Below are 27611 nucleotides of genomic sequence, written 5' to 3'. Positions count from 1 at the left end.
GGAGGCGGCGGCAGCGGAAGAGACGGAAAAAGAAGAGGAGGAGGAGGAGAAGAAGACCGAGAAGGAGACGGCGAAGGTAAAGGAAGTGGAGCGGGGTGGTCGGTGGCGAGCTGGGTGGGGAGCATTAGCTAGAAGGAACGTGGAGAAGAGGCGGTTGTAGTAGAGGGGAAAACGGCGAGACTACACAGTGCTGAAGCCGAGGCAGCGCGCTGAGCCACGAGGGGCTATTCGAGCGAGAAGGGGAGGGGTGGCAAGAAGCCCTGGCGGGGAGGGGACGCGGAGGCCTTCGGGGGGCCGACCAACCAGACGGCCGATGATGTCATCGGAGGAGGAGACCGAGTGTTTCGCCCTCTACGGAGCAACCACGGAAAGCAAGCAACAGCAACTCCTGAAGAAGCAGAAGCGCACCAGACAGCGCGTGGACGCCGGCGAGCCGCGCAACAGCTACTCGAGTATACCGAACTTTAGCTCCCGGCCATCCTTTCTCGGTGGTGGTCTATACGGCTCAATCTTTAGTGGTAGTGGGCCGCCGTCGCATCAAGGGCAACAGCAGCAGCCACAACCGCCGCAACACCACCAGTCACAATCGCAACAACAACAACAACAACAACAACAGCAACCGCTCCAGCAGCAGACTGGAGCGACTGGCAGTCAAAGTCATTTAGGTACAGCTACGACGGGTCCTACAACCCAGCAGCATTCCGCCCACGCGGCCTTCGGCTTCTTCGGGGCTCCGGGCTTCGGCCCCGCCAAGATGCTGAACGAATTATTAGGACGGCAGGTCAAACAGGCCAGTGACGCTGGCGGATCACCGCCAGAGGGCGGTCACGGGATGACCGGTGCCGGCATGGATCCCGCCTCGAACTTACAACCGGGCGCCGTGGTTAATTGCGACGATCCCGCCACGGCCGACCTTACGCAGCACATGCTCCGCGATATGCTACTGCAGGGGCGCAAGCTCTCTGCCCTCGGCGTGCAGGAGCAGCCGAACAATAACAATAATATACACAGTAACAACAATAATAATACTACCGCGGAATTACTTAAATCGCAGCATCAGCAGAGTCCCCAGCAGCATCAGCAAAATAGTGATAGTGCGCGCAGTGGAACAGTGCAGAGTGGCGGGGAAGAGAGTGGTGATGGCAATAACGTCGTGAATAGCGCGAATCACAGTGACCGTGATACCGTAATGCCAGGCGATGCTGAAGACAGCGCTGAGGATGCTGCGTCCGCGGCACGAGCAATGGAGGAGGCTTTCGCCGAGGCCGGTATGGAACCAGGGGCGAACTTGGACGGATCGGATTGTGAGCAGAGCCTACCTCCTAGCCCAACGGCACCAAGATCGGGCTCCGTCTCCGTCAAGGAGGAGATGCAAGATTCACTAAATATCAAACGTAGTCCCAGTCATTCTCCTTGTCCGATCGTGCCAAAAACAGAAACGAATTCTCCGACGACGGAGATTAAACGCGCCCGCGTGGAGAACATTGTCAGCACGATGCGCAGTAGCCCGGCGCTTCAGCCGGCTACGGTGAACGGTTGCAAGAAGCGCAAGCTTTATCAACCTCAGCAGCAAACGGTGCATCACGTTCTCCAGCACACTGTCAACGATACCATGATGGACGATGAGGACGATAGCGAAGAAGAGGAAGATCCGGCGACGATCAGACAGAAACGGGAGGAGAAAGATAACCTGAAGATCCAACTGAAAATGCTGCACGAGCAATTGGCGGAAATGCAGCAAAAATACATGGAGCTTTCCAGTAGAATGGAACCGGATACGAGTGAAAGCGGCGACGCGCCACCCAGTCCTCAGCCTCAACCGCAACCGCCACCCAGACCGCCACGACCTCATCCACCGCCGTATAACGGTCTCCCAGCCCTCCCACCTGATCATCCCCACGCAGCAGCCGCCGCTATGTATCACATGGGGCACAAACTCTACTTCGAGCAACAGCATGCCGCCCTCGAGAGGATGAAACAGCATCAAGAAGCGGCCGTGAGGCAGCAGCAGCAGCAGCAGCAGCAGCAACAGCAGCAGCAGCAGCAGCAGCAGCAGCAGCAACAACAGCAGCAGCAGCAGCAGCAGCAGCAACAGCAGCAGCAGCAACATCAACGACCAAGTTCGCCACCGCCACCAAGTCAGCCTCAGCCACAGAGCCAGAACAATACTGGACCATCGACGCCGCAGACGCCGCAAATGCAATCAGCCAGCACGCCTATTCAACATAAAGACTTCCAGGAAAGGTTAAATGTCTTCAGGGGTGCCGCCGCAGCAGCCAGCTCGTCCGGTCCTCACATCACCGGAGCCGATTTGGAGGGCTTGGCGGATATCTTGAAGACCGAAATAACGTCCTCTTTAACCAATCTGATCGACAGTATAATCGCGAGGTTCGTGCAACAGAGGAGGTTTCTCGGTAAGCAGACCGAGGCAGCGCAGGCTGCCGCCGAACAGCTGAACAAGGACCTTCTTCTGGCAAGCCAAATGCTCGAGAGAAAATCGCCGAGGACGAAAGTAGTCGACAGAGGAGCGCCGCAACAACCCGGTGGCCCAAACGGGCCACGGGGGCCCCTCAACGGTGGGCCCCCTCCTCCACAACCTACGGGGTTTTCGCAAATCGGGTCCATAGGTGGTGTGCCCCATGGCCCTCATGCTGGCCCCACGGAAAACAATCTTAATCAGATGAATCAGCTGCCCTCGCACGGAAGGCCGAGCGTTGGGATGTTTCAGACGCCAAAACCGCCGACGATATACGCCATGGCCTCCATGCAGGCGCAGCAACAACAACAACACCAACAGCAACATCAACAGCAGCGTGAGCAGCAGCAAAGGGAGCATCAACAACGTGACCAATATTGCAATATGAGAGGCGACGAGAGAGAAAACAGGGATTCGGAACAAAATGAGGCTCTGTCTCTCGTCATGACACCGAAGAAAAAACGTCATAAGGTAAGCATTGCATCGTATCAAATTTAATATATATTAATGTCAATTTTATAAATTGATTTAATTTTTTTACTGATATACATTGATGTTTGATTAAAAAATAAATTCATAGAAAGTTTCGTATATTCTTTTCAATACGCATGCATCAGAGATATATTATATTTTTAAGTCGTTAAAAATTTTCGAAATAAATGTAAATTAAAATCAATAAAATTCTAAGAAAACAGTATTGCAATTTCTCGATTTTTTAATTATTTATTTAAGACTTAGCTATAAATTATATTAACAATTATTATAGAAGTGGAAAATTAATAAGCCTGCCTAAAAAGAAATACTAATTAGTACGCTTTGCAGGTGACGGATACGAGAATTACTCCCAGGACGGTGTCCAGAATTCTAGCACAGGAGGGCAGCGGATCGCAAGGAGGTAGCGATAGCCCCCCGCCTCCTCCACCGCCGAGACCTTACCATGCGCCACCGCCGATGCTGCCGGTGTCTCTGCCAACCAGCGTAGCGATACCAAATCCAAGCCTCCACGAGAGTCAAGTGTTCTCGCCCTATTCGCCGTTTTTCAATCCTCACGCGAGTCATCCTGGTCAAGTGCCACCTCCGGGGCCACATCATTTACCCGCGAGTCCTCCGGGCGGAGGTGTAGAACTCAGGGATTCCCCTCCACTGCCCCATCCGCCTGCTATGTTGCATCCAGCTTTACTGGCGGCAGCTCAGCACGGCAGTCCGGATTACGGACATCTTAGGATGGACAGCAACGACCGAGCTAGCGACTGCAATTCTGGCGACATCAGCTACGATGGAATTCAGCCTACAATATCCTTTGCTAATACTTATTTGCAAACGAAGAGAGTCGTAGTAGTATTTTTCTTGAAATTTTCTTCAGGTAAAAGATTCAAATTTGACATAACGTTTCATATAACAATTAAATTACAAAAAAGTAGATATATTAATTGTTCTATCAAAATAAGATTTATATAATTAAAGAATAAAAAACAAATTATCTGAAAATTATTTGGCAATTGAAAAGAATATGGATATAAAAATATCGTAAAAAATGACCAAGATGTTGAGATATTTTTTTGAGATAGGAGAGAAACGAAACTCGAAAAGTTTACGATGTAACGGTGAGTTTTTGAGAGAGAGAAAAAGCTTGGCAAATGGCTCATTCGCTCGTTCGCTCGGAAGGCGGCTCGCGGAGCGAGGAAGCTCGGACGAATGTTAGATTAGTTTGCCACGGAGTTAGGCTAATGTTGGCTGCACCTACGAGTAGAGTTTGTCCGGCAACAACGCACTGAGCCAAAAGTTCTTTGCCTACCCGGCCCACCCTCAGCTTCCAGTCTCACCCAACTTCGCAAGCCAATAATCTGTCCTGCAATTTCGCAATTCAGCCTCAGCATTTCGCGAACTTCCCATCTCGAGCGTCTCCTCGACTTATCGTAGATAAGCTACTTTTGCTGGTTTCGGTGTGATACGAGCCTTCGCAGAACTAAATTTCTATATACAGTGTTCTGTCCGTATAAATATATCTCGCCTTCCAACGTGCACATAAAGAGAAAAACTTTGTTTTGCTCACTCTAATTAGATACACATCGGTCATGCTTTAGTATGGATAATATATGATCGTAGAGAGTGAAGTAAAAATTTTATTAGAATCAAATTTAATCAAATTGATTAAAAACAAACTTGTGTATTAATTATATTTTTTAAATATTTTTTCAGCAATTTATTATAATTTATAAATATTTACAAATTAGAAATAACTATTGATACAATATTTTTAATGTATGGTAATAATTGATTAGAACAATTTATATATAAATTAACGTTTCAACGAGTAAAATCGGCTTTCAGCGAACGACACATATTACCATATAAATTTGTACTAGTAAAAAAATTAGATACAAAAGAAAAATTGTTTCAAGTTCTGTTTGATTTGTGCGAAAGAATAATTGTGTGAAAATGATTAAAATAATTTTTTTCAAAATGATTAACATAATCGCGATTGCGTTTCTTGCATCTAGTAAGGACACACTCTCAAGATCGTCCGAAAGCGAATTCAATTCAATTGTCGTGCAATTCCGCCGCGGCTTGCTTCTGAGTTATCGAAAGAGCGTACAGAGATTCCGATAGCTTGCGGACCGGAGGTCGTCGCGATGCAGCGAGGAAAAAAAGGCGAGTGTCGCGCGGGGGTTCGTGTGAGCGTCCGATCGCCCGATGCAATGTCGGAACTGCATCGGCGTGTTGGACCGGGTCGCTCGATCGGGTAGCGCGCCATTCTTTGCCGCCTTTTTAGTCGGCCTTTGATGTAAAATCAATGGCGCATTTTTTTCACTCCCTTCTCTCACTTGGGGTAGGTCGAGCGCGTTGTGCATTGCCGTGACACGATCTGCTGCTCCGCGCTCCTCCGGACGCATCCTAGTCTCATCGCGGTTCGCGCTGGCATTTGATGCATCCGAATGCATTTTGCGCTGGCCCTCTTTTTCTTTCTCCATTTTTCTTTCCCCCCTTTTTTCGAAAAAAAAAAATAAATAAACCCCGTTCGTGTAACTGAAGCTCAACTATTCACGCACGATTATGATATTCAATATACATATGTTTTGAGCAAATCAAAGTGTCAAATCAAAAAATTGAAAGTGTCACAGTGCAGCGCGGGAGATTCGTGCGAATTAATCGAATAAGATCGCGATGAAACCACATGTAGCGATCCTATTACCAATAAGGAGTAGATAAGGCTTCTGCTGAGGATACGGCCAATCGTAGATCAACTTCGCGGTAAGAACCCTTCTACCGCCTACCCTCGCGATAGCCGCAGCTTGTACGATTTCTAATCCGGATTCGATACGAAAGAAAACACGATTATGTTTGAGATAATCAGGTGGCCGAGAAGCGAATCAACTTTCTCTCTCTTAACTTACTCCCCTCTTTCTCATAATCACAGGGAATTCTCCACGGTATTTATATGTTTTTGTACACACCGGCATAATGAGTATTTTCTTAACCGCGGTGAAATCGTCGACGCTGACGCCGATGCATCTGAGGAAGGCGAAGCTGATGTTCTTCTGGGTCAGGTACCCGTCCTCGGCCGTCCTTAAGATGTACTTCCCCGACATCAAGTTCAACAAAAACAATACAGCGCAGCTGGTCAAATGGTTCTCCAATTTCCGGTGAGTAATATACAATTTTGAATTTATAGAAACGAATAATATTTCCAAACTGGAAATAGCTTATAGTTTTCTTGCGCTTTACTTTCGCGCAAAAATATGATTCGCGAAAGACGGACAATAGATATGTTGTTGAAAATGAGTCACTTTCGTGAAAGAGATATGTTTGGAAAAACGCTTTGACGGAGAAATGATAAAAATTAAATTTTTTTCTAATACAATTAGTTGGCCAATTTTCGATCGCGTACAAACCCTCGAATTGAACTCGAATTATTTTCGACACGATCGCTAATACTAGAACGGATAATTAAATCCTCGAGAACGAGCGGAGAACAGTCGTGTAGAAAACCTGAAGGATTCGGCGAACAAGGCTGTCGCCACTCCCCTGCATAATCTCGACGATTTTCGATCTCGTTCGGTATTCTCTCGAAAGAATGGAATCGTGGAAGACGTTTCTGATAACAGAGGCGCGTTTCGTGTATGCAAACGAGAACGAGGCTTTCGAGGGATCGACCACTCCCTTTGCAGAAGCGGTCAGAGCCCAAGAGACGAGAGTCACGATGGGTGTGTCCGAATCTTAATTACCCTCTCTCGTAGCAGCTGGGGATAAGTAACGCTACCTACATAGCGACAGGTATAGAAGCGTAGGAGGCGGTAGGTACCGACACGTACTGTCCGGCAGACATTAGCCTGATTATAATTAGGCTGAGTACAGTACAGATCCAAGATACAAGGCGGTCGAAGGCGGTTCGCACGTGGTCTCGCCGTTACATTATTACCGCTTTCTTATCGTGTCCACTCTTGAAAATCGTAACTTCTCCGCGTACCGGCATCTCCCTTTATCACTGCCGCGATGGGAGCCACGTGTTTTCAAATAAATCTTAAATGAAAAATGCGAACGCGACGATAAATGAGAACGCGAGCGAGCGCGTAGTCGTTAACTGAACGCTCGAGTTAATTATAATATTTTTTATATTGCATCTTATGCCGGTTAGTCGACTTGTCGATGAAGCATTCCGGACATCTTTTATTGCATTGTGATGCCGAGTGCTTTCAAGTTAATGCAGAGCGGGTGCGTCGTACGGTTATATTAAGATAGTCGAGTACGGTACAAATGGAATGTTTATGTTATATACGCGTAGAGAGAATTGCGAGAACCAAAAACAAAAGGATTCTTGTCCACTTTGGCAGCGATTCGAGCATCGCTATTAATTATCAGTCTGCACTGTTCTGTGTAACTTTATTCATCGGGACTATCAAAAAGAGTGGAATCACGGATAAAAGAACGCGGCACGCGGTCTGTTTGCGAAACTTTCAAACGTCCGGCAAAAATCGCACGCTCGTATTTCACGGTACGCACAAAGCTAATTACCGCTTCAACATATTTCGGTACATTTGGCTCGAGGGTTTTTTTTCGCCCGTCATTCCTTCGTTTTCCCAGCTGCCCCTCCGAAATCTTTCTTAATGAGCTTCACTCCGAGTAACGTCTTACACTTTAGAATTTTGCGTAAGATTTTTTTCAACAAAACGAATAATTTTTTCTTTATTATTTTAAAAATTATATATCTAAAATTCAAAAAAATTTCATATTTTATACGTTCTGCTATATTACGTTACACGATACATCGACTTGCTCGTATCGATGTATTATAACCGTGAATTCGCTTTCTAGATGTAGAACGTATTAGTCACGGTATACCGTGTGATATAATCAAAAGTATATTATTTCCATTTATTTCCCTTGTGCGAGATGAATCTTTTTACGTGTATATTAATTTATGATTTACGTGCACAATATCAGTAATTTATACAATGATATAATATTTAAAGAATAGAATCTAATTTGTAATTTTTCTAATAAAGATTTTAAAATAATCGAGCGGAAAGCTGTCTGTAGTTAATTATCATTCGCTTCTAATTAAGATCGTGCGAAATTTACATGCTCGCTTCTCGAGGAAAGTTAGCTCGAAGGTGTCTTATTATATTTCGCCGTGACTTTACTCGGAATTCTTCCTTCCTTTTACAACTAATCACGTAAGGGTTTGCCCGGACTTTTTCCTCCTCTTTCTCCACCAGCCGTTGTCGCGCGTGCTCGATCTGATAGCCTAATGCACGGCTTCCTATGCGGAAATACCTCGCTACATTATTCTACGCTCCTACGTGTACGGCCAACCCTCCACCCTTTCCCCACCCTAGATCATCGTTGTACTTTTGTCACGAGAACGGGCTGAGACCACCATCGCCGCCACCTGCTACGTCGATTATTATATTGTCGGCTCGTTCCCGGTAAAAAACATGCAGACAGTCGGTCAGAAACTTAAGTGCGTTCTTACTGATTGATTAATCCCCGATTAATCAATCTATTAATATCAAGGACGTATACCCCGCGACAACGGAGAAAAGAGTGCAAAAAAATTTATTTTTCTCTCTCCGAACGCCGATAGTGTAACGCGAATAAGTAGTTTTCCCCGTGGCTGAATATTTATGGATATCCATCACGCGTATGGCTGTTGACAGAGTTATTGTAAAAAAATGGCAACGAAATTAGTTATCATCACCGTCCTAGTATTTAACTTAAAAGTACGAGAGACATCGTAATACTTATCAGAAGACGCTGAAAATATCTAACATAATATAGCGAATGCAATTTGTTATAAATAGCATCGTACATTAATGACAACACAGATGACTATATTATTCATAATCGTAACATTTACCCGATGGTATCATTTATCACTGCGCATTCCCCCCCCCCCTCTGGCACTTGCCAGAAAAAAAAAGAATCGGATTCGAGGAGAGACGGACAGAGGGAAAGGAAGGCAAGGAAGAGTAGAGCGAGAGGCGGAGTGATAGAAAAAGAGCGAGGCAGCGAGAGACGGCGGCCGCCGTGCACAAAGCGATCGCTCGCACCCTATTTTCTCACGCTCACGCTCGCGTCGAATCGAAAGCACGTCCGATATCTTACGGAGACTCGTTGACGTCGCGCGTACATCATCGGGCCTGCTTATACCGACGATATTGACAGCCTTCGTTCGATGAAGCACGCCGTGGGGGATGATTGGGGTCGTCTACGATCCAGGGTATGAGGGTGTGTGCGTGTTCCACGTCTGCGGTGTGTGCGCGCGTACTCCGTCTCTATCTCCGCGCATCTCTCCCCGTCCGTCCGTTCGTCCGTCCGTCCGTCCGTCCGTCCGTCCATCCGTCCCGTCCGTCCGTCCGTCCGTCTGTCGGTCGACCGATCGGTCGGTCGGTTCGCCCCGCGTAAGCGTGAAAAAGAGAAAGAGAGATGTGCGGGCGGGCTCGGGTTCGTTCGTTATCAGATCCCACGGTAGGACACGCGACTGAGGTAGGCAGATCCTATCTGCGGGATGGAAGAAATTTTATGTCGTATAATGGACAACGGGCGCGCGCACGACACGGCCCTAACCGGACGGTGAATCCACTTCGCACGAAAAACCTAGTCGCGTATGAAAATCGGGCGACGATTTTGCGTTTTTAAATACTGCACTGTCCCTTTTTGATACGTAATACATCGTCCATTTTTACGACGGGTTTGATACTTAATTGGGAATTTTTTTATCTTGATAATATATAAAGAGTATAGAATTTACTTTTTTGCGAATCGAATAATATAAAACTTATAAAAATTAATTAGTTTATAATAATTTACCAATAATCAACATCTCACTCGCGCAACTCTGACGAATGAGTGAAAATATTCCCCAATGAGTGATCAGCCGGTTAAACGGTAAAATAAATATTTTCGCATCATTTAGCGATGAATTGAGAAAGGATTCGTATAAACGGGATGAAATCCGGTTAAATACGTAAATAGCATCTCCGGAAACTGCAAAGCGGAGAGCGAGAGCTGTATCTTCGATAAAAAGACCGCCAAGTGGCGGTTGACGAGAAAACGCGAGCTAATGGCTCGGCCACGAACAGAGTATAATATAGCGGAGAAAGCAAGTGGAGATACAGGCGAAAGGGAGAAAGTATACGATATAAATGAAGAATCGAAAGCTCTTGAGTCGTCGAATAACGAAGTCCACGATGAATTTACCCAGTCACGCTTTCGAGGGGTTGCTTATCGCCGCGAAATACTCGATAATTCTCCAAAAGGGGAACGGGGTCGGCTCCGCGAGTTCTTTCTCTTTCTCTCTTTCCTTTCTCTTTCTAATTTCTTCTTCACCTCATTCTTATCTACTGACAATCGTTTCGTGGGCGGACATTACCGTGTCGCGGCTCGTCCGCGGAGCGTACGGCCGCGGCGTGTGGTTGGGGTAATGACGCGGTAATTTTCTAAACACAAATTTCCTTTTTCAACCCTTATCTCGCCGGTCGGACACGTGACCGGTCGTTAGCGTTCGCTTTCCTCCTTCGTGCGGTCTGTCTACGCGTTCTTAGTAACTACCGGCTGCCTCGACACGCACCTCTCCCACGCTACCAAGTAAAACGCACCTCGCCTTATATCGAGCATGATCTTCTCACCTAGTAACATGCTATTATCGAGAGGCCGCCGCAGCGAGAATTTCTGATAGTTACATACTTAGATACACGACCAACATGACAATTACAAACGATAGAATAAAAATGATACTAAATTTCAAGGCAACATTCCTTATTTTATTGCTATTTATTAACAGTGAAATCTATCAACTTTTATTGTCATTAGTTTTGATTGAAAAAGCACATTAAAACAAAGAAACAGGAAATTTGCGGTTTACCAAAATTTCGATTACAAAGAAACAAATTGTATTTTCTATCTCTAACAGTGGCGTTTTAACCCCCACAAGATTGTACACAACTATCGCGGGCGGTAGTATTCAAGGACTCATCCAGTTGCTCGACGGAGGATTGACGTGAGTGGGCGGCCGGTTGGCGTGCCATTTAGAGAAAGTCTGGAGTCGTACGGCACGCGTATACACGAGGACGACGTCGGCGGCGACGTCGACGGCGACGTCGACAGCGTGCAACGGTTTTCTGTTATTGCGCGACCGCGAAGAAAAAACGAGAACGTGCGCAAAAAATCCGTGAAGTAGACAGGAACATACCCACTTTTCCAGTGCGTTTCCTACCGCGAATACGCATACAATCGCATGCAGGAACAAGCGCAATTTTTTAGCATCCTCTCGCGAGTCACTTTAGCTTAACATGCAAATACGGAAGAAATATCTTCCTTGCGATTGCCACCGTCTCGTAGCACGTACGGATTTTTTCTCATCTTTTTTTTTACCAGTTCTGAACATCTGCGATCTCGCGATAACTCGCATACATCATGCAATATGCAAAAAGAATGACATAATGGACGATTGAACGTCTTTACAAATTTTACGACCACTGCATACACAGCTAAGCATCTCCAAATATATACACCTCGCTATTTGTATAATCGCACGTCCAAGAAAAGAGCTAATCGCGCAAGAGCGATCCTCGAAAAGAGACAAGAGACTCCGAGAAAAATGAGCAAGTAAAAATCCTTTGAGAGGAAAGTTGCCGCGAGGTGATAGGACCAGAAGAAACGCATTGAAATGAAGAAGGCGGTCGAGAAGGGAAACGACGGAAAGAGGCTTAGAGACAAGGGAGGGGAAAGAAGGTCGGGGTAGACAGCGGATTGTATCTTGGCCGTTCCGTATCCCGTTAATGAACAGAAGGAAACTTTGGTCTTTGACTTTTAGGCAGCCTTGTCGAGAGCGCTGCAGTCGAGCTGCTCTCGAAGAAAAAGGAGTACCGTGAAAGAAGACGAAGGCTGCATTTTGATGCTCACAAAGGAATATACATGCGCGAGGGAATATATAAATAATATACGTACATTTGTTCGCTCGACTTAGGATATGTATATTCCTATAAATTCAAGCATACAAATGCTCGTCTAGAATACACAAAGTGTATCGGAGAAGTTAGTGGAAATTAACTGGAAATTAACGACAGTTATTTAATTAAAATTTCAACACGCATCGCAACGGAACGATACTTTGCTCTGCTTGCTTTTGCTCGCCTCGGACACTTTGCCTACAGCTATTCACAATTTTACGTACATAGACTGTTTACGACGTATTACATGCAATTAGCGACAGACTTTCACTTCCCTTCGTTATCATGCGGAATGCCTCGTTTTCGTTTAAATTACGAGCGACTGTTATCGCAGTATTACATTTGTTAAAACTCGTATATTTGAATTGTCGGCGCGGATAAATTATCTTGGGTGTGGCATAATTTTTTTTAGAGTAACATGTAACTGAACTGATTCCTTGATAAGCATTATTCTACTGAATGTTTGTGTTTCAAAATGACGCAAGTGGCGAATTGTTATTCGGTTTCCTTGATACGTTTGCAACTTTCTTACTTAATTAACGTAAATTCTTAACCTTAAATACTTGATACGCATGACATCAGAAGGATGGATTTTCATCAGCGTATCAATGGATGTTGCACGCTGGAAACATCGAAAAAATCATGTGTTTCAGTAAATTATATGAAATCGTTGAAATACGTAGATTATATATAAAAAGCATAGAGAGAGATTAAATAATTATCGAGATAATTTATAGTGTTGTAATTAGTGATAAGATTTCAAGATTCTTACTTGCAAATTGCTAAGCAAGTCAAGAATGACCGAAAATCAAAAGTCTCAAACATCTTGCAAGACTGTTTTATGATTGAAAAAGTCTTGAATGTGTTATAAATATTTTGAATAATATAACACACATGTATTATAGACTTTCAATCATAATAGTCTTGCAAGAGATGTTTTAAGACTTCTACAATAGATTTTCAGCCTTTAGCTCTCAAAATGTCTCGAAACGATTTGAATCCCATCACTAGTTGCAATATTTAAAAATTCTTTAAATCAAAGTTTAAATATTTTTTACAGTTATTTATCCGATATTTTTTATTAATATTCAATAAAACCGCGTTAAATCAGCGCTTATCCGACGAATCTTACGAGCGAACCCGTTTTCCGAAAAACAATAATCCGATTTGCCACTGCAGAAGTAGATGAAGCACCCTGCGTCAGACGAGGCCGCCCCCGCACATTGCAGTTGTGCACGTAAACGGCAGTCACTTAATTAAAAATTACTTAATTACGTTCTTGGCACTAATTAGGTACGCTTGGTTCTCTCTTAGCCGCGCGCCACGACTACCTCGCCACCACAGCTGCCTCCATCTCTCCCGCGCTCTCTGTCCATCTCGCTCTTGTCCTCTTCCACCCTTCTATCGCCATCATCCTTTAACCACCTCCTCCACCATCTTTTACACCCTCTTCCGTCCCTGCACTCCCTTCGCTCGCCAGCAAAATCTCTGTCTTGGTTGCAGTTCTTCTGTCTCATTTTCCGCCACTCCCACCTCGCAGCGACTTCTCTCTTCATCTTTTCTCTTTCAAATGGATATCGAATCACCGGCGAACCAACTTCCCGACCGCGCATGCACACCGTGAAATTTCGAGTAACGTTAAACCGCTTCTTAAAGCCACTAGTAAATTCACCAACGACTTTTCAAGCGCCGTCAGCAAACCAACCTTCGTTGTTTCCAGCCATTCTCAACTGTGCGTAAACCGCTTTAATCGCGAACGGATTGTTAACGTTCCCAAACATTTAAATGCAAAGTATAACCAACTAATACACCGATGCGTACTAATATCGAAGATTGTCAAACTAAACATTACGATCAGGTTGCCGCCCGATTTCGTTAAATAACAGATTAGTTGCGGGGATAATTGGCTGAAATTTTCCATATCGAACCGTTCACATGTGATTTAGCATATGAACGGTCAGGAAGAATGGAGGCTCCGATCGGGGATGAACGCGAAGGAACAGGCTTACGGGGCCACCCTCGTGAAACGTCAGTGGCGTAACATAAGGGGTTCCTGCTGGCGTTGCAGCAGACAGCCGGTAGCAGCGTTGGTTCTTTTCGAATTTTTTGATAATGAACGCAAGTACGAGAAACACGACGAGTATTGGCTGAGCGGCAGACAATACTGTGGCCGCGGGGCTATCGCGGGAGGCGAACAACGAAGGTGGCGGGGGTTGGCTGCGGGGGGGTTTTCGCGGACGGGGGGGAGAGGAGTCGGTAGGATGGCTGAGGTGATATGCGGGGAAGAAAAAAGGAGCAGGAGCCGAGAGTGGAAGGAAGGGGGGAGGGTGATGGCAGCGAAGGCTTTATAGGGGATGTAAGCATCGCTACTGCAAGGCTAATCCGCCGCTATGAGCTGCTACTTGCAGCATGAGTACGGTACACTCTCTGCCAAAGATTCCTCCGAAGCGAATCTCTTTTCCGGTTGTTGCTGCCGGACAATTAAAAGGGTTCGTTGAACCCGCGCGAATATAAATGTTCTCAAAACCGCGAACCAGAATACTCGTCTTTCTAATTTCAGCAATATTTTATGTAGTACGTGGTGAGATGCAGATTTTTAGTCTCAATAAAATGCTCTCGAAGCGATAGGAAAAAATACTCTTCATGAAAAAATGTATTAAAGAGATTATGTCGGAAATATTATTTGAAACCATTATATAATTTTTTAATATTATTATTGGCGATATGTTATTTATCAATAAATTATATATTATTGATACATATACATTTGAAATTCCACAGATATATTAATTCTCTGTAATTCTTACATTTTTATTGAACATGTTAACAAAAATAAGCTCAGCATTCAATATACGTGACCGCCGCAGTATTAGATTAATCATTATGAATACACATCTACTTGCACATACATTTGCTATTCTCTTCTGCGCAATTATATGTACAAATCCTCAGAGTAAACATCACAGGTTTCTATTTCCATTGTTCGTAGAACAGATTCCTTTGTGGTAAATTACACTGATACATCTCTCGGATGGTCGGTTTTAGCATCTCTAAGAAATATCGGAACTATAGTTCGGTGATACCGGAAGGAACCACTTGGCACTCTGCCTGGTTCTCTTTCGATAGTTTCCTCGCAGCTACTTCGGACGTATTGCTTAGATAGAAAAGATATATAAATACATAGGTACGGAAATACTTCACCATTAGCTAACATTTAAAACAAATCGATCACATCTTGTGTATTTTATTTAATAATTTTATTTAACAATTTTATTTAATAAAAATTCTTAATTGTACACGCGATAAGAGATGCCGGTGATGCTTAAACGAGTTTTCAGATTTCGTCGAAATTCGAATTTCGCCACTCCTGCAATTTTAACAATCGAGATGATCGAAAAAAAAAATCATCGTAGGTAAAGATTAAAAAATGAGTTACCCGGGAAAACTGCAACTGGTAATCCATTACGTCACGTCCATCGCCAATGCCACCCATTTGCTGCTCCCTGCCCCCCTCGCCCGCCCTCACCGCTTAGCCCTCGCAGTCAGCAACGACCCCATGCCAGTCATCCAGACGGCTGCCGCCGTTTTTCATCCCCGCGTTCGGAAGATCTCCGACGCGCGGGCGTGTGCTGCGCGCGTGTGCGCGCGCTCGCCCACGCACACATCAGCGGCGTGAGATCCTAGACACGCGACAGCGCGCCGCCGCTCATCGGACGAATCTCCGCGAAAAATGCGATATGATAATGTTCCCGGCGTTTCGCTCTAATCGGCTTTGTATCCGCCTGTGACGGCTCGTGGGCGAAGGGGTTGCGGCGGGATATCGGAAGTACTAAAACCGTCGGCTGGGGCGGCGGGACGCGGCGCGGGAGGGAGGATGCACGGTCGGGATCCTAGGGGCAGTCAAGAGAGGCGAGCCTGTGCCAGCCTCCATGAAGGATTTAATTTACATCCACCGGCGAAAAACGCGGAAAACAGTTTATCAAAAAAGTTACCGCGCAGGCTCGGACCGGTAGAGCGACCGGGCGAGAGGAGAAGAGAATGTGCGAGCGAGAGAGGCTAACGCAGGACGCGAGGGAACGGAAGAAAGAGGGTTACACGACGGCAGAAATGAAATTGTCCGTGCATGGATTACCGCCGACTTCGTTATGCCCTCGCATTAGTGCTCTTCCCCTACCTAATTCTCTCTCTCTCTCTCTCTCTCTCTCTCTCTCTCTTTCACTCTTTCACCTACTATTTTATTCTACTGCATCCTGATGCAACGCTTATTCGATATCTCTAAAATGGTAGTCCAATGTAACTAATTACGGTGGAAAATTCTTAGACCATTTGTACCAATAAATGCGTATGCGCCAATTACATCAATAACTCCAAGGCATACGCTCCCATTAAGTCCGCGCGAATAAAGATCAAATTAATTACATCCCTCGTTAAACGAATTCTTTTAATTATCATCCGCGCAACGGATAATAATGCTAATGTCACTTAAGCTTCAAAATATGCATACAATTAACCGGTTCGATTACCGATAAAGTCTAATTTCGGGGGAGAGCGTCCCGAGATAGATACGTAAACAACCGCGGCGAAATTACCATCGGCTGATGAGCGGACGCCCTTATAAAATATCGAATCGATCGAGATGCGGGGATTCGCTCGCGTACTACGCGATGTTGTTATGAAATACGCATGAATTTCGTCGGGTGCAGTTCGATATCGGCCACGTTTCGTAGCGCAACGGCGGCGGCGGCGGCGGCGATGGCAGGTTTGCGATCACCGGGGACCGGGCGTAAAATTACTGTTTCGGCCAACATTTACCCCGGCAGCCGCGGGGGTAACGTTCGACTGGACAGCGACTCTGAATTGATTTCGTTTGAAATCCCTACCCCTCGCCGAACCCCGTGCGCCTCCTCCGCGTCCGCGACTCGTTCCCTACCATCGATGCGCCGTTCACCACCCCTCCCCCCGTATCCTCCGCACTCCCCCTCGGCTTTCTCCTCTTTCACGCGCTCTCGTCCTTCCTCCGCCTCCGACGCTTCGTCCTTCCATCCTCATCCTCGCTCCTTTTCCATACTCCTCTCCTGTTCCCGTCCGTGTTTCGTCGTCTCCGTCTCTTTTTGAATCTCATCCGGGACTACGGCGCCTCGCTACAGACTGCGCCAAATGTATTTCCCCCTTCGCTATTTTTTTTTTTTTTATCGTCCGCCTGCGAACGTTCGAAAAATTAATTGCCGGCCGCTTCGATCGGAAATGCGCGAAAGAAGAGCGCGTCACGCGGGCGGACGAATGAAACGAAAGCTGGAGGGTGTCGATTTTATGTAAAAAGCGATTTATGTATTGAGCGATATGTTGACGATAATTCTGTAAAACGATTATGCCGTAAAAATTGCTATTTGTGTTTTCTTTTTTTTTTTTTTTTTTTACGATTTTTGTTCGAGTTACGTTAATACGGATATAGCAAATACCTTATAATACGATGAAGCATTCAACCTCGATGAATTATTCAAGGCCGAAATAAAACCAGAGGTAACACAGGATCGATACGACATAATGAAGTAATGTATTTACATTTGAAAATCGGAAGGGAGTATTGAAGGGAGTGCATAGACAAAACCAATGGAGGAAACGACGGAAGGCACGGGGATTATCGTGCGCGCATTAGAGCCGATTCGTAAAAAAGAGAAATCGCGCGGAATTAATGGAAAAAGCTTCCGTGCAAAAAGAAACTCAAAAATTTTCGTCGGATCGACCGATAATATCCGTCGTGATCTCGAAGACGGGAGAAAGGGTCGGTGTCACGGTACTCGGCGCCACGTCATTCGATATTTTTGTCAGTAAAACGATATCAGGCAAATTGCATCTGTCCTTTACACCGTGGCGCCGAGCCAGATCAAACAGTATTCGGCCCTGGATATTACTCTTCCCTTGATATTGTCGGTTCCCGGGCACCACTCTCTCGTTTCTATCTGGCAGTCGGCGACGATCGTACTTTCTAAATCGAGCGAGTACGCACACGAGAGAGAGAGAGAGAGAGAGAGAGAGAGAGAGAGAGAGAGAGAGAGAGAGAGAGAGAGAGAGAGCGTAATAAAACATCGGTCGCGCTAAAAAAGATCAATCCTCCACGAGTTATCCGCAATCGTCGATTTGCTTATCCGATTTACTCAACGCCGATCGTTTGTTTAGCATCAATCGTTACCGAGAATCTTCCGTCTTTTACGAATGACAAGTCGAGCAATAACGTCGGTGACGCGTCTTGAATTTTAAACGATGGGAACGAGATCGATATACGGGTCGGACACGCGTTTTTTTTTTCTTTTCGAAGAATTTGTGCGAACAATGCGAGCGCGACCGCTCGATGAACGGTACTCTTATTGGCATCGTATGTAAATCGCCCATATACTAAGTCACCTTCTGAGTGCGCTGGAAGCATGCGGGCGAGCGCAAGCAAGCAGGCACGACTATCTTATGACGCGGCATACGGGCGGCAAATAGGCCGTCGAAAACGACAACAACGTAAGAAGAAACGACCTCGATCGAAACGAGCTGCGAGAAAATACGCGAGCTACTTTCGATTATCGATCTGTGCGGTTGCGTATATACGCGCGCTTATCGTGTCGCGGCCGAACGACGGAGCAGCAGCGACGAGACTTGCGCGCGAGACCTGCCCCGACGCCTACGCGAATAATTAAAACGCGAGGATGATTTATACGAACGCAATTATCGATGACACGCGTGATTTTACACAGTCGGAGTCGGGCGCGCGTGCCCCCTTTTGTATCGCGTGAAGGGATGCTCGCGCTCACGTTTACCTCGAGTCGACAGACCGGGATCGTTTAAGAGCCATAAACGTAATCCTACGGAATATTTACAGTAGCTTCTACCCATCCTCCCCGGTGGTCGACAGTTGTCTAGCAAATCCTATTTACTGTTACCCAACGAACTATACATTCTAGAGATGCTGGGAGGGGTGCCTATCACCCCTAGCTAACCTACTGCCCTACTGCCATGAGTCTCGCCCCTAAAAGCATCGCATATATATATATATATATACCTCTCTCTTTCTCTCTCTCTCTCTCTTGGTTTCTCCGCCGCGTTCCAGCTCTTACCCTCCGCCTTACTTCATCCCCCTTTCCCTCGTACTACCGCACCATCTTTCACTCGTAACGGTCCTTCATGGATTGAGTCGCGCGATGATCTCACGTTATTCCTCGCTTTCGGCGCGATCGTGGAAGGGCGAGGTTTTCGAGGTTTTAGGGGTGAATACTGAAGTGCCGGCCCCTTCCCGTGCGGTGAAACTTATAGTACCTCGGCTCTCCGTAACTGTTCCCAATACTCTGGCGACAAATAAGAACTATCGATCCTTTTGTCCCACAGGTGATATGCGAACGCGACGCTAATTTTTTCACCGCATCGCCGACGTTCTTTTCTCCCTTTGTTCTCCCCGAGTTCATAAAGTCCACGCATACGGGTATAAATAGCGCGTACGTACGACCGGACTCGTGATTTTTTCTGAAAAAAAAAAAGGGTGAACGATTTTTCAAGCACTACCAACGACTGAATGTGCATTAAAAAAAAAAATCGAATGAGATTCTATGTACTTGTCAAAGTAATATTTATGCCGATAGCGGACAACTTTACGACGCCGTAAATTTTTCATGCGATCGTGGAGATTCGTCGAAGTGAGCAGCCGCGAAGTATCGAGAGACATGATCCGATTTCTCCGAGTACGTCTTCCATCTCCTCGCTCGCGCCTTTTCCGGCGACGCGCTGCACTCGTAATGTAGTTTAGCACGGTATGGCAGGAGGTAAACTTGGCAACAAAGAATTATTGATTTTTTCTCAGCGGGTTGAACGAGTTGCTGGGCGGTTGAGCGGTCCCGGTAGGGTATTCGACAAAGGATGTTTTCCGAGTCCCTAACCTAGGCAACCCTTCTCCTACGCTCGACGTCGCGCTGTGTATCCGCTTGTGTGTGTTGCCTCCGTTCCGTGGGTGTTGCTCGTCTCTCTGTATGCGCGCGTGTTGCAAGAGGGCTGTCCCGCACTGTCTCCCTTTCTCTCGCGGTCTCTCCTCGCCCCCTCCCCCTTTCTCGCGTCACGCTGTCCGCGTGCCGTGTGTACTCAGCCGATGCGGTGAGGACTTAACTGCCTCATTGTCATCCCAGCAGGAATCGGAGCTTCGGGGACAGATGTGCAAAATTTAAGATTGGAACACTGGAGAAATTGTCGTTGTTGACGTATGATCCTCAATTTTTTCCTTGCACACGTTTCTGACAGCTGGATTCATATATTTTCAAAACATTTCGTTGCAAATAACGAGGTATTTGAAACAAGAGTTAAAATAAAAAGAGAGTGACGACAGTTTTTTTTTTTTTCCTTTTTTTCCGAGACCACTTTGTATTCGTCAAATTTAGCGAAACTCTCTGAAACATCTAGAATCTCTCTGGGGCGTCCAGGCGAGCAGCCGAGATGAAATTTAACACGCGAGATTGGTCACGAGGTGACCGACGCTGCTTCCCATTACATTGGAACACGTTAGACCACGGCACGTTAGAGCACGGTCTCTTTGGGCCGCCGTGTACCCAAATAGTCCAGTCCAGTCCAGGCCTTCGCACCTTATGCACGCGAGGATGCACATGCATAGTGCAGCAAAACGGGTAGTGCAGCGCCGGCACGGCCGGCAGGGAGAATCGATCGAATAAAAAAATGCTTGGCCGATGCCGAAGTGCGACGAGGACGCGAATCGCGGGCGATGAACGGACGAGGCGAAGAAGGGGAGGGAGGACGGGGGGTCGCGCGGCACGGCGGCAGAAGGAGGGATAGTCCGGGACCATTGAAGAGTGAAACCGCTCAAAGCAGCTGCCCCCGCCCCCTCGTCCAAGCTCACCCGCTCTCCTCCTCGCCCCGCTTTCTCGTCCTCGTCCGCTTCGGCCTGCGCGCCGACCCTAGGAACTCGCCTCTCTCTTACTCCTCGTAGCTTTGAAAAATCCACCCCTACCTCAGGCCTGGTCGGACGGTACACCCCTGCAAAACCCCCGTAGCTCCTACTCTGTCTCTCGTCGTCTTTGTTTCTCTTCCACTTTGAAGGGGGCGGCCGGCCTAAACTCCGCGCCAAGGGGTTTGCTTGTCGCCATAAGTGCAAGAAATGTGGTTACTGTTCCCCTCATTTTTCCGCGCCGTGCATATCTTCTTCGCTGCGAGGAGCCCCGAGTGGCTTTCGAACAGGTTGAACGTGCAATACGAAGCCGCGATCAATTATTTTCAATTTTTCAAACATTTCTTCTTTTTTTTTATACTAGAATCTGAATCAGTATGCAGTTAACTGTACTCCTGATTTTTATCGGCTCTCATTTCTTCGCTTCTCCTCCGTGAATCCTGATTCATCAGCGTGAAACGTGAAACTGCACCCTACGGCGAATTGTGATCCTTATTGTTACTCGCGGTCTTTGCATAATAAATTCAGTCCCATACGGATTTGCCGGCCAGAAGTGCGCGCATAGCTGGCAAAATTATCCGTCTATCTGTCTGCCGATGCTTTACGCTCCCCTTTTGAGGGGCGAGGGGAAAGAACGCGGACCAGCTGGGAAGGAGAAGGACGGAGGTTGCCGGGGATGAAAGAGGGACCGGGTCAGGCTAAGGCAAGCCAGATGCAAGGGGCGACGGGACGAGAAGGGCAGAAGGGCAGTCGAAAAGCAAGGGGCACACGAGAAGTGTGCATTGTAAGATCGGCGCGTGCGGCACGCGGAACCTTCGATACGTTCGTCGTATACCTCGCAGTCGTAGAACCCCCCGTCCCCCCGTGCCAGTTCCCTTGTGCCCCCCTTCTCGCGCCATCGTTCTTCGAGTTCCCTCTTTTATGAAGGGCGAGGGCTCAGAAGCTCATTGTCGGGGGCACATCTGCCGCGCGATCGCCGGCCGATTGTCTCGCAGGCTTAGGAAACTTGCTCGTGAAAAAAAGGCGGCTTAGCCGGCGGGGCGACGACGCACGCGGTGCGGGACGTGGACACGCGTGTCCGTCGCGCGAATATGGGGAAGATCTTCCCAAAGTGGTAGCGCCACTTTTACCGTACGTAACTATGGAATAACATTTTGAAATTACGTATCGAGAATAATAACACATTGTAAAAGATAGAGCGCGTTGATTCGTTATCTCGAGGCGAATAAGAATTAATCGCGTAAAATCAATGGAAAATTCCAAAGGCGGCGTAATATGTGAAATAGAAATGCAAGATCGTGCAATCGCAGCGTTCATTGCGATTTACTTTTATTTCTGCAATCAATTAAAAATCTGCCGTACAAATTCTCGTCATCAAATAGCGCTGTTTGAAAAGCGACATTACTTTGCCAGTCTTCAACGTAACAAACAATGTACGATTAATGTACTCAACAGTTTTTAAAGCGTTTGCGCCGAGTATAGTGCTCGTCGAAGAACAGCGACGGCGTAATTACTTGCCCATTTGCATTGAAATTTACATAATTTTCGCCGCGTGCTACTCACCGTGTATCATCGCCGACGAAGGTTTAAAATCAAGGCCGTTGCAAGTCTGAACGCGGACTGCATTAAAGTGTTAATTGCTAATTAAGAAGGGAGCACGCGCGCGATGCAGCATCAAGACCCCGCCGCGACACCTTTTTGAACGCGCCCTGTGAATGGACGCTCACGCCTCAGCGGGCAAACGCGCGTAGTCGCTCATCCATCCGCGCCGCGCTCATCGACGCACGAGCGAGAAGACGCGACGACACGCATCTACCACGCGCGGCCACCCGCGCATGGACGCGCTCGCGCGCGAATTCTAACGCGCGGACGCTTAATGCTCTCTCTCTCTCTCTCTTCGTTATACACGCACTTTCACGCCTCGTGACCCCGTGTCTCGGCGTCGCGACGATAAAATAGAGCGTGATGGTGTAGACGACGACGACGACGACGACGACGACGACCATGTCGTCCCTCTCGAATTCTTTAACAGCTTCTTCCGCACTCTGCGATAAGCGGCTGTGATTACGCCTGGCTGTATTCTATCAACTAACGTTGACATTATAACACACAAAGTAATCGCATTTGCGTAGAGCGCGCATAACATATTTAACAATCATATTTCATTTAATCGAGAATAAAAAAACTTTTGCAAGTAGTAAAACATTTTAGATATTGTCACGAGAAGAATTTCGCGAGAAAATTTTGAGCCTCTTGAAGTCTGTGTAACGTCTGTGCGGATTTTTACGAATAACGAACGGATTCGTAGGTTTTTTTCTCAGCCTGTAAGGGGGAAAGTCCGTGGGAAAGTTTCGCCAAGAAAACCATGATGGTTAGGGATTCAAACGTTCAGGGTCAAGTCGCGTCTTCGAGGGCTGCTCGCTATTGTCGGAGGTCGACCGACTTGGCATAACCGTTAAAAGGGGCTTGGCTGGCTGGTTCGGTGGCTTAAGAAGCACGTTCCTTGAATAGAGAGATCGTAAAGGGGGAGACCGTAAGGCGAGAAGACACACACCCCGCGATCTTGTATTGCAAACTTGCGGAAGGCGGCGCGACTTCTCGCCGTGTCTTCACGCGCCTTTGCCCGCCCAATTTCTCAAAGTCACAATGCAAATCTTGTTCTCGCTCATAGAGAATTGCATTTCTGTTCCTCCTCTCTTCTTTAACAATAGATTCGAAAAGACCGAAAGTCGATATTAAGCCCTAGCACAAAAAGCAATAATTTCTCATTTCAAAAAACGTGATACTCTGCTAATTTATTTTACGCAAAATTATAAGCTTTACACTCGATCCATGCTAAGCGTGGTGCGCAGCAGTCTAATTATTGCGTGACTTTTATCCAAACAAATACCTTCCGAAATAGCATAATAATTCTTCATCGATCGTTTTCAATTCAATTTTTTCCACCAATAGGTTGAAACTGCTTATCGCGAACGGATCGAATGACTACAGAATGACGCGGATGTAAAAAAAAAACTTCCGAGTGGCCGTGAGTTCCCCTTTTATATAATTGGTGCTCTCGCATATACGACGCGCAACGCATCACAAAAGCGGCGGCGCTGAAAAAGCGACGACGATGAAGATCGCGGTTGAAGGAGGCATCGCGTCGACAAACGCTGTTACCATTAACCGCTTCAATACGCAACACCTCTAGTCCATTTTGTCTGTTCGCCCTCTCTTTCTCTCCCGCGTAACCGTCTCGCTGTAAGAGAGAATACAGTTAAAGAAGTGAAGCCGTGACGCGTCCAATCCGAATATTGTAATATTTCATAGCGCCTTCGAACTTTAAAGTGCAAATATTTAATGGTCGTCATATATTATGACTGCAGTTTGCGCTTGAAATTGCCTCCGCGAATGAGAGGACGAAGCGAAGGGATGAGAGAGGCGGTGAGAAATCAAATAGAAACGTTCGCTTCGAAGAATCTGAAACGTCGCAGAGGCAATCTCCACATGGCCCTCATTCCTTCTCGTTAACGAAGCGCGTCGTAATGAAATATTAATAATTATCACTCTCTTACAAAGATCCGCGCCTTCTTTCTCTCGTTATCAACCTTTCGTTCGCTTCTTCTTTTTTTTTTCTCTCTTTCTCTTTCTCGTTTTCGCCGTTCTCGTTGCAACGGAGCGCAAGAAAACTCGCGAGCTGCCCTGAAGAGCTTATTATCATCCTAATTATACAATACTGTAATGATCCCACCTTCCACTCCGCTTGCTTACTGTCGACCCGTCATCCGCGTTTTCCGGACTCCTTCCTTCCCTCTCTCATCGCGACGCTTTCTCTCGCTCGCCGTTGCTCTTATCCTCTGCACTTGGTGTTCGAAGAGTGGCAATTCTAGCACTCGGGCTTTTTTGTCAGACTAACTACAGAACTAGCACCATCTCCCTCGCGCCCCATTATGCGGCCGGTCTCGACTCTCTCCCCTCTTTTCTCTCTCTCTCTCTCTCTCTCTCTTTTTCGTTTTCTCTCCGCTTTCTCTCTGTTTCCGGGTGTCTGTTTTAATTAGTCACTTTGTAGATACGTGTGCACATACGTGCGCGCCAGGATGTATGACGTTAACGTAGCTATATACATAAGCGGCGCAGTCTACCACCACATTCCACCTATACCCGGCGATCCGACGAGCTTGAATGCGGTCGATGGGTCGTTGAGTAAGGATTATAGGTGCAAGTAATGCATGCACAGGGCGAAGTCGGGGGACGGCTCGCCGATGGGTAGCTTCGCCGACGGTTCGAGGAGATGAAGAGGCGCGGTATATTCGAAGGGATGATGGAGAAACTCCTCTTTCAATTCTTCCCGCGTACGTAGCTTTCTCCGACTGACTGCTGATAAGAGTACGCGAAATTATCTTAATTGGCAGTAAAACTAATTCAGGATGATCGAACAGAAAGAGAGAGAGAGAAAGAGAAAGAGAAAGAGCACCTGCTTTCGTCTCTTCGCTCGTCTGCCATCGTGTTTTCTTTCAACGGTTTTGAATAGGGTGAACACTGCGGAAGATCGCGTTGTTTTCTTCGACAAGTGCAGACCTTTCCTAATTTGCCAATATACGAGATAAAGTAATGTCCGCCTTAAAGTATGAAAATAGCTAGCCAAGAATTTATTGAATAGCATGATGTTGTTTAAAAAATGTTCTACTAAACTTAGATCGTTGCATAAATATTTCATTGTCCGATTTCCGTTTTCTCTCGGAAAAAAAGTTCCAATCCACCAGGCGGAAGCAATCTTAAAAATTGCTCTCGACGGCACTAAGCGAGAGTTGTAGGCGGTTGCTTTACATTGTCGAGTATTCAGCGATGATAAGTTGGACAAACTGCACTTTTGTCGAATCATTTTTCCTTGCATCCCGTAAGAATGTAGAACTAACCACTGCACTACTGATTCTGCAAGGATATTTAGCTGATGCCGATACCTTTGAGCTTTAACAACGTAGCAGCAAAAGTTTGATAAAAAGATAAAAAACGTTGACGTAAAAGGCATCTTCTAGATTCTATCCTTGTAGACTTTATTTTTCGAGCTATATTTAACGAATAAGCTATATTTTGAAAAATGCTACGCACAAAAATAATGCAGACTCAAGATTGAACGAAGCGCTTCAAAAGACTTGTAAAGTTCAATAATAAAAGCGAATATAATTGCAAAAAGAAAATGTGACTTAAACTTCGTATTAATAACGTCTCTGGGCGCAGTGCGCGTTTATTTCATATTTTTCTTCCTCTATGTGCGTCATGTAGATGTACATGAGAGTTACCCTTTTGCGTCTGCTTGTTCGAAAGCTCGGATCACTATTCCTATATCAATTATCCACCAATTAACGAGTCGTGTTTGTTTCTCCGCATTAATTAATGAACGTAAAGGTAACTCCGAGAACGAGCCATTTTTCCCGTCTGCAAGCCGTTCTACAAATAGGGAACGGGGGTTGCGTAATTTCGCGTTAATTGTACGTCACTAGCCGGGATTGCGCGAGCATCGGGTCTTTCGTGGCAGACGCGATAGGTTTTTCATCATCTCTTTGCGTCCGTCCGCCGCTTAACGTCGAGGAGGAGAGAGCTCGCATAGAGCTCTCCATGTGCGTCGTCCCCTTCCTTTTTTTTTTTTCATCTCCTTCCGCTTACGTCAGACCAGTAGCATCGATCTTTAATTAATTATCGATGACGCATTAGCGTTATCACCGTCTGTCGCGGGGAAGCCAGGTGAGACAAGAATCAACCGCGATGACGTAGAAAGATTTATTATTAATTGACACCTCGATATACGTATCAAGCCGTCGCGTTTCTGCGGAGACTCATATCAATCACGTTAAGCCGAATCGGAATCATAAATGTATATCGGATTAATAAATGTACGTCGAACTTGTATGGATTGATGAAGCGTTCGTATTGTCTAATTGTTCGTTTTTGTCTCGTTTCAGAGAGTTCTACTACATCCAAATGGAAAAATACGCGAGGCAAGCGGTCTCGGAGGGCGTGAAGAACGCCGAAGATCTCCGAGTCGGCGGCGACTCCGAAATTTACCGGGTTCTCAACCTTCATTACAACCGTAATAACCACATTGAGGTATGGGGTCCTCAGGTGCGCAACACGAACACGCACACGCTACATTTTATTTTATTTTTTCTCCCGATATGATTTCGCGACAATTACGAAAAACGAGCATGTGTTTCCTCATTACAGAATTTCTAACGCGACTCGTCGCGGTCGATCGGTTCTATAAAATTAAGCTTTCAGTGTTAGTACTTATCGTATGTTTTATCAAATATTTCACGTGCGTCTTTGTGATTCACTATGATTCTAATTGTGTTTGCACGCTTTGTATGATAAAAAATTTATGCATAAGACATCTGTCTTACGCATAAGATATTTTAAGAGTTGAATGCCAAGTATTTAATAGCGATATTTTTAGAAATTTAAGAAAAATTAATCTCAAAAAATTAATTTAAATTAATTCTTTAGTTTGTAACATGTGAGTTTTATTGTTGTTGTTTTGTTGAGCTTTTCAATCATTAAAAATCAATTTGCAAAAACATATTATTATAATACTATCTTTCTACTATTTAAATGAGAATAAATAGTTTGCTAATATAAATACCAGGATAAATAAAATTTGATAATTTTAAATATGTAATAGATTTTGTAGAGTTCGAAGTAACTAATGTTTTGTGCATTAGTATTTATGATGACATTTCTTGTTGCAAAAATGCTGATTAAAAGACTAATTATATATGTC

At 45.9% G+C, this 27611-nt stretch overlaps 1 protein-coding gene across 1 annotated transcript in view; it reads left to right on the top strand.

Moving 5' to 3' along the window:
* Positions 1 to 27611, top strand: part of LOC105668817 (homeobox protein prospero) — a 54349-nt gene that overhangs the window by 192 nt on the left and 26546 nt on the right. Inside the window, exons 1-4 of the mRNA XM_067350983.1 lie at positions 1 to 2947; positions 3299 to 3769; positions 5966 to 6120; positions 26797 to 26956. The exon at positions 1 to 2947 is cut by the window's left edge and continues 192 nt beyond it. Of these exons, the coding sequence (XP_067207084.1) occupies positions 314 to 2947; positions 3299 to 3769; positions 5966 to 6120; positions 26797 to 26956 (3420 nt within the window). The 5' untranslated portion in view covers positions 1 to 313. The remainder of the gene's footprint in view (positions 2948 to 3298; positions 3770 to 5965; positions 6121 to 26796; positions 26957 to 27611) is intronic.

This window comes from Linepithema humile, chromosome 3 (assembly GCF_040581485.1).
Source record: "Linepithema humile isolate Giens D197 chromosome 3, Lhum_UNIL_v1.0, whole genome shotgun sequence".
Lineage (NCBI taxonomy): Eukaryota > Metazoa > Arthropoda > Insecta > Hymenoptera > Formicidae > Linepithema > Linepithema humile.
Note: the sequence above shows the minus strand (reverse complement) of the source record. Positions and strands in the feature narration are given on the sequence as shown.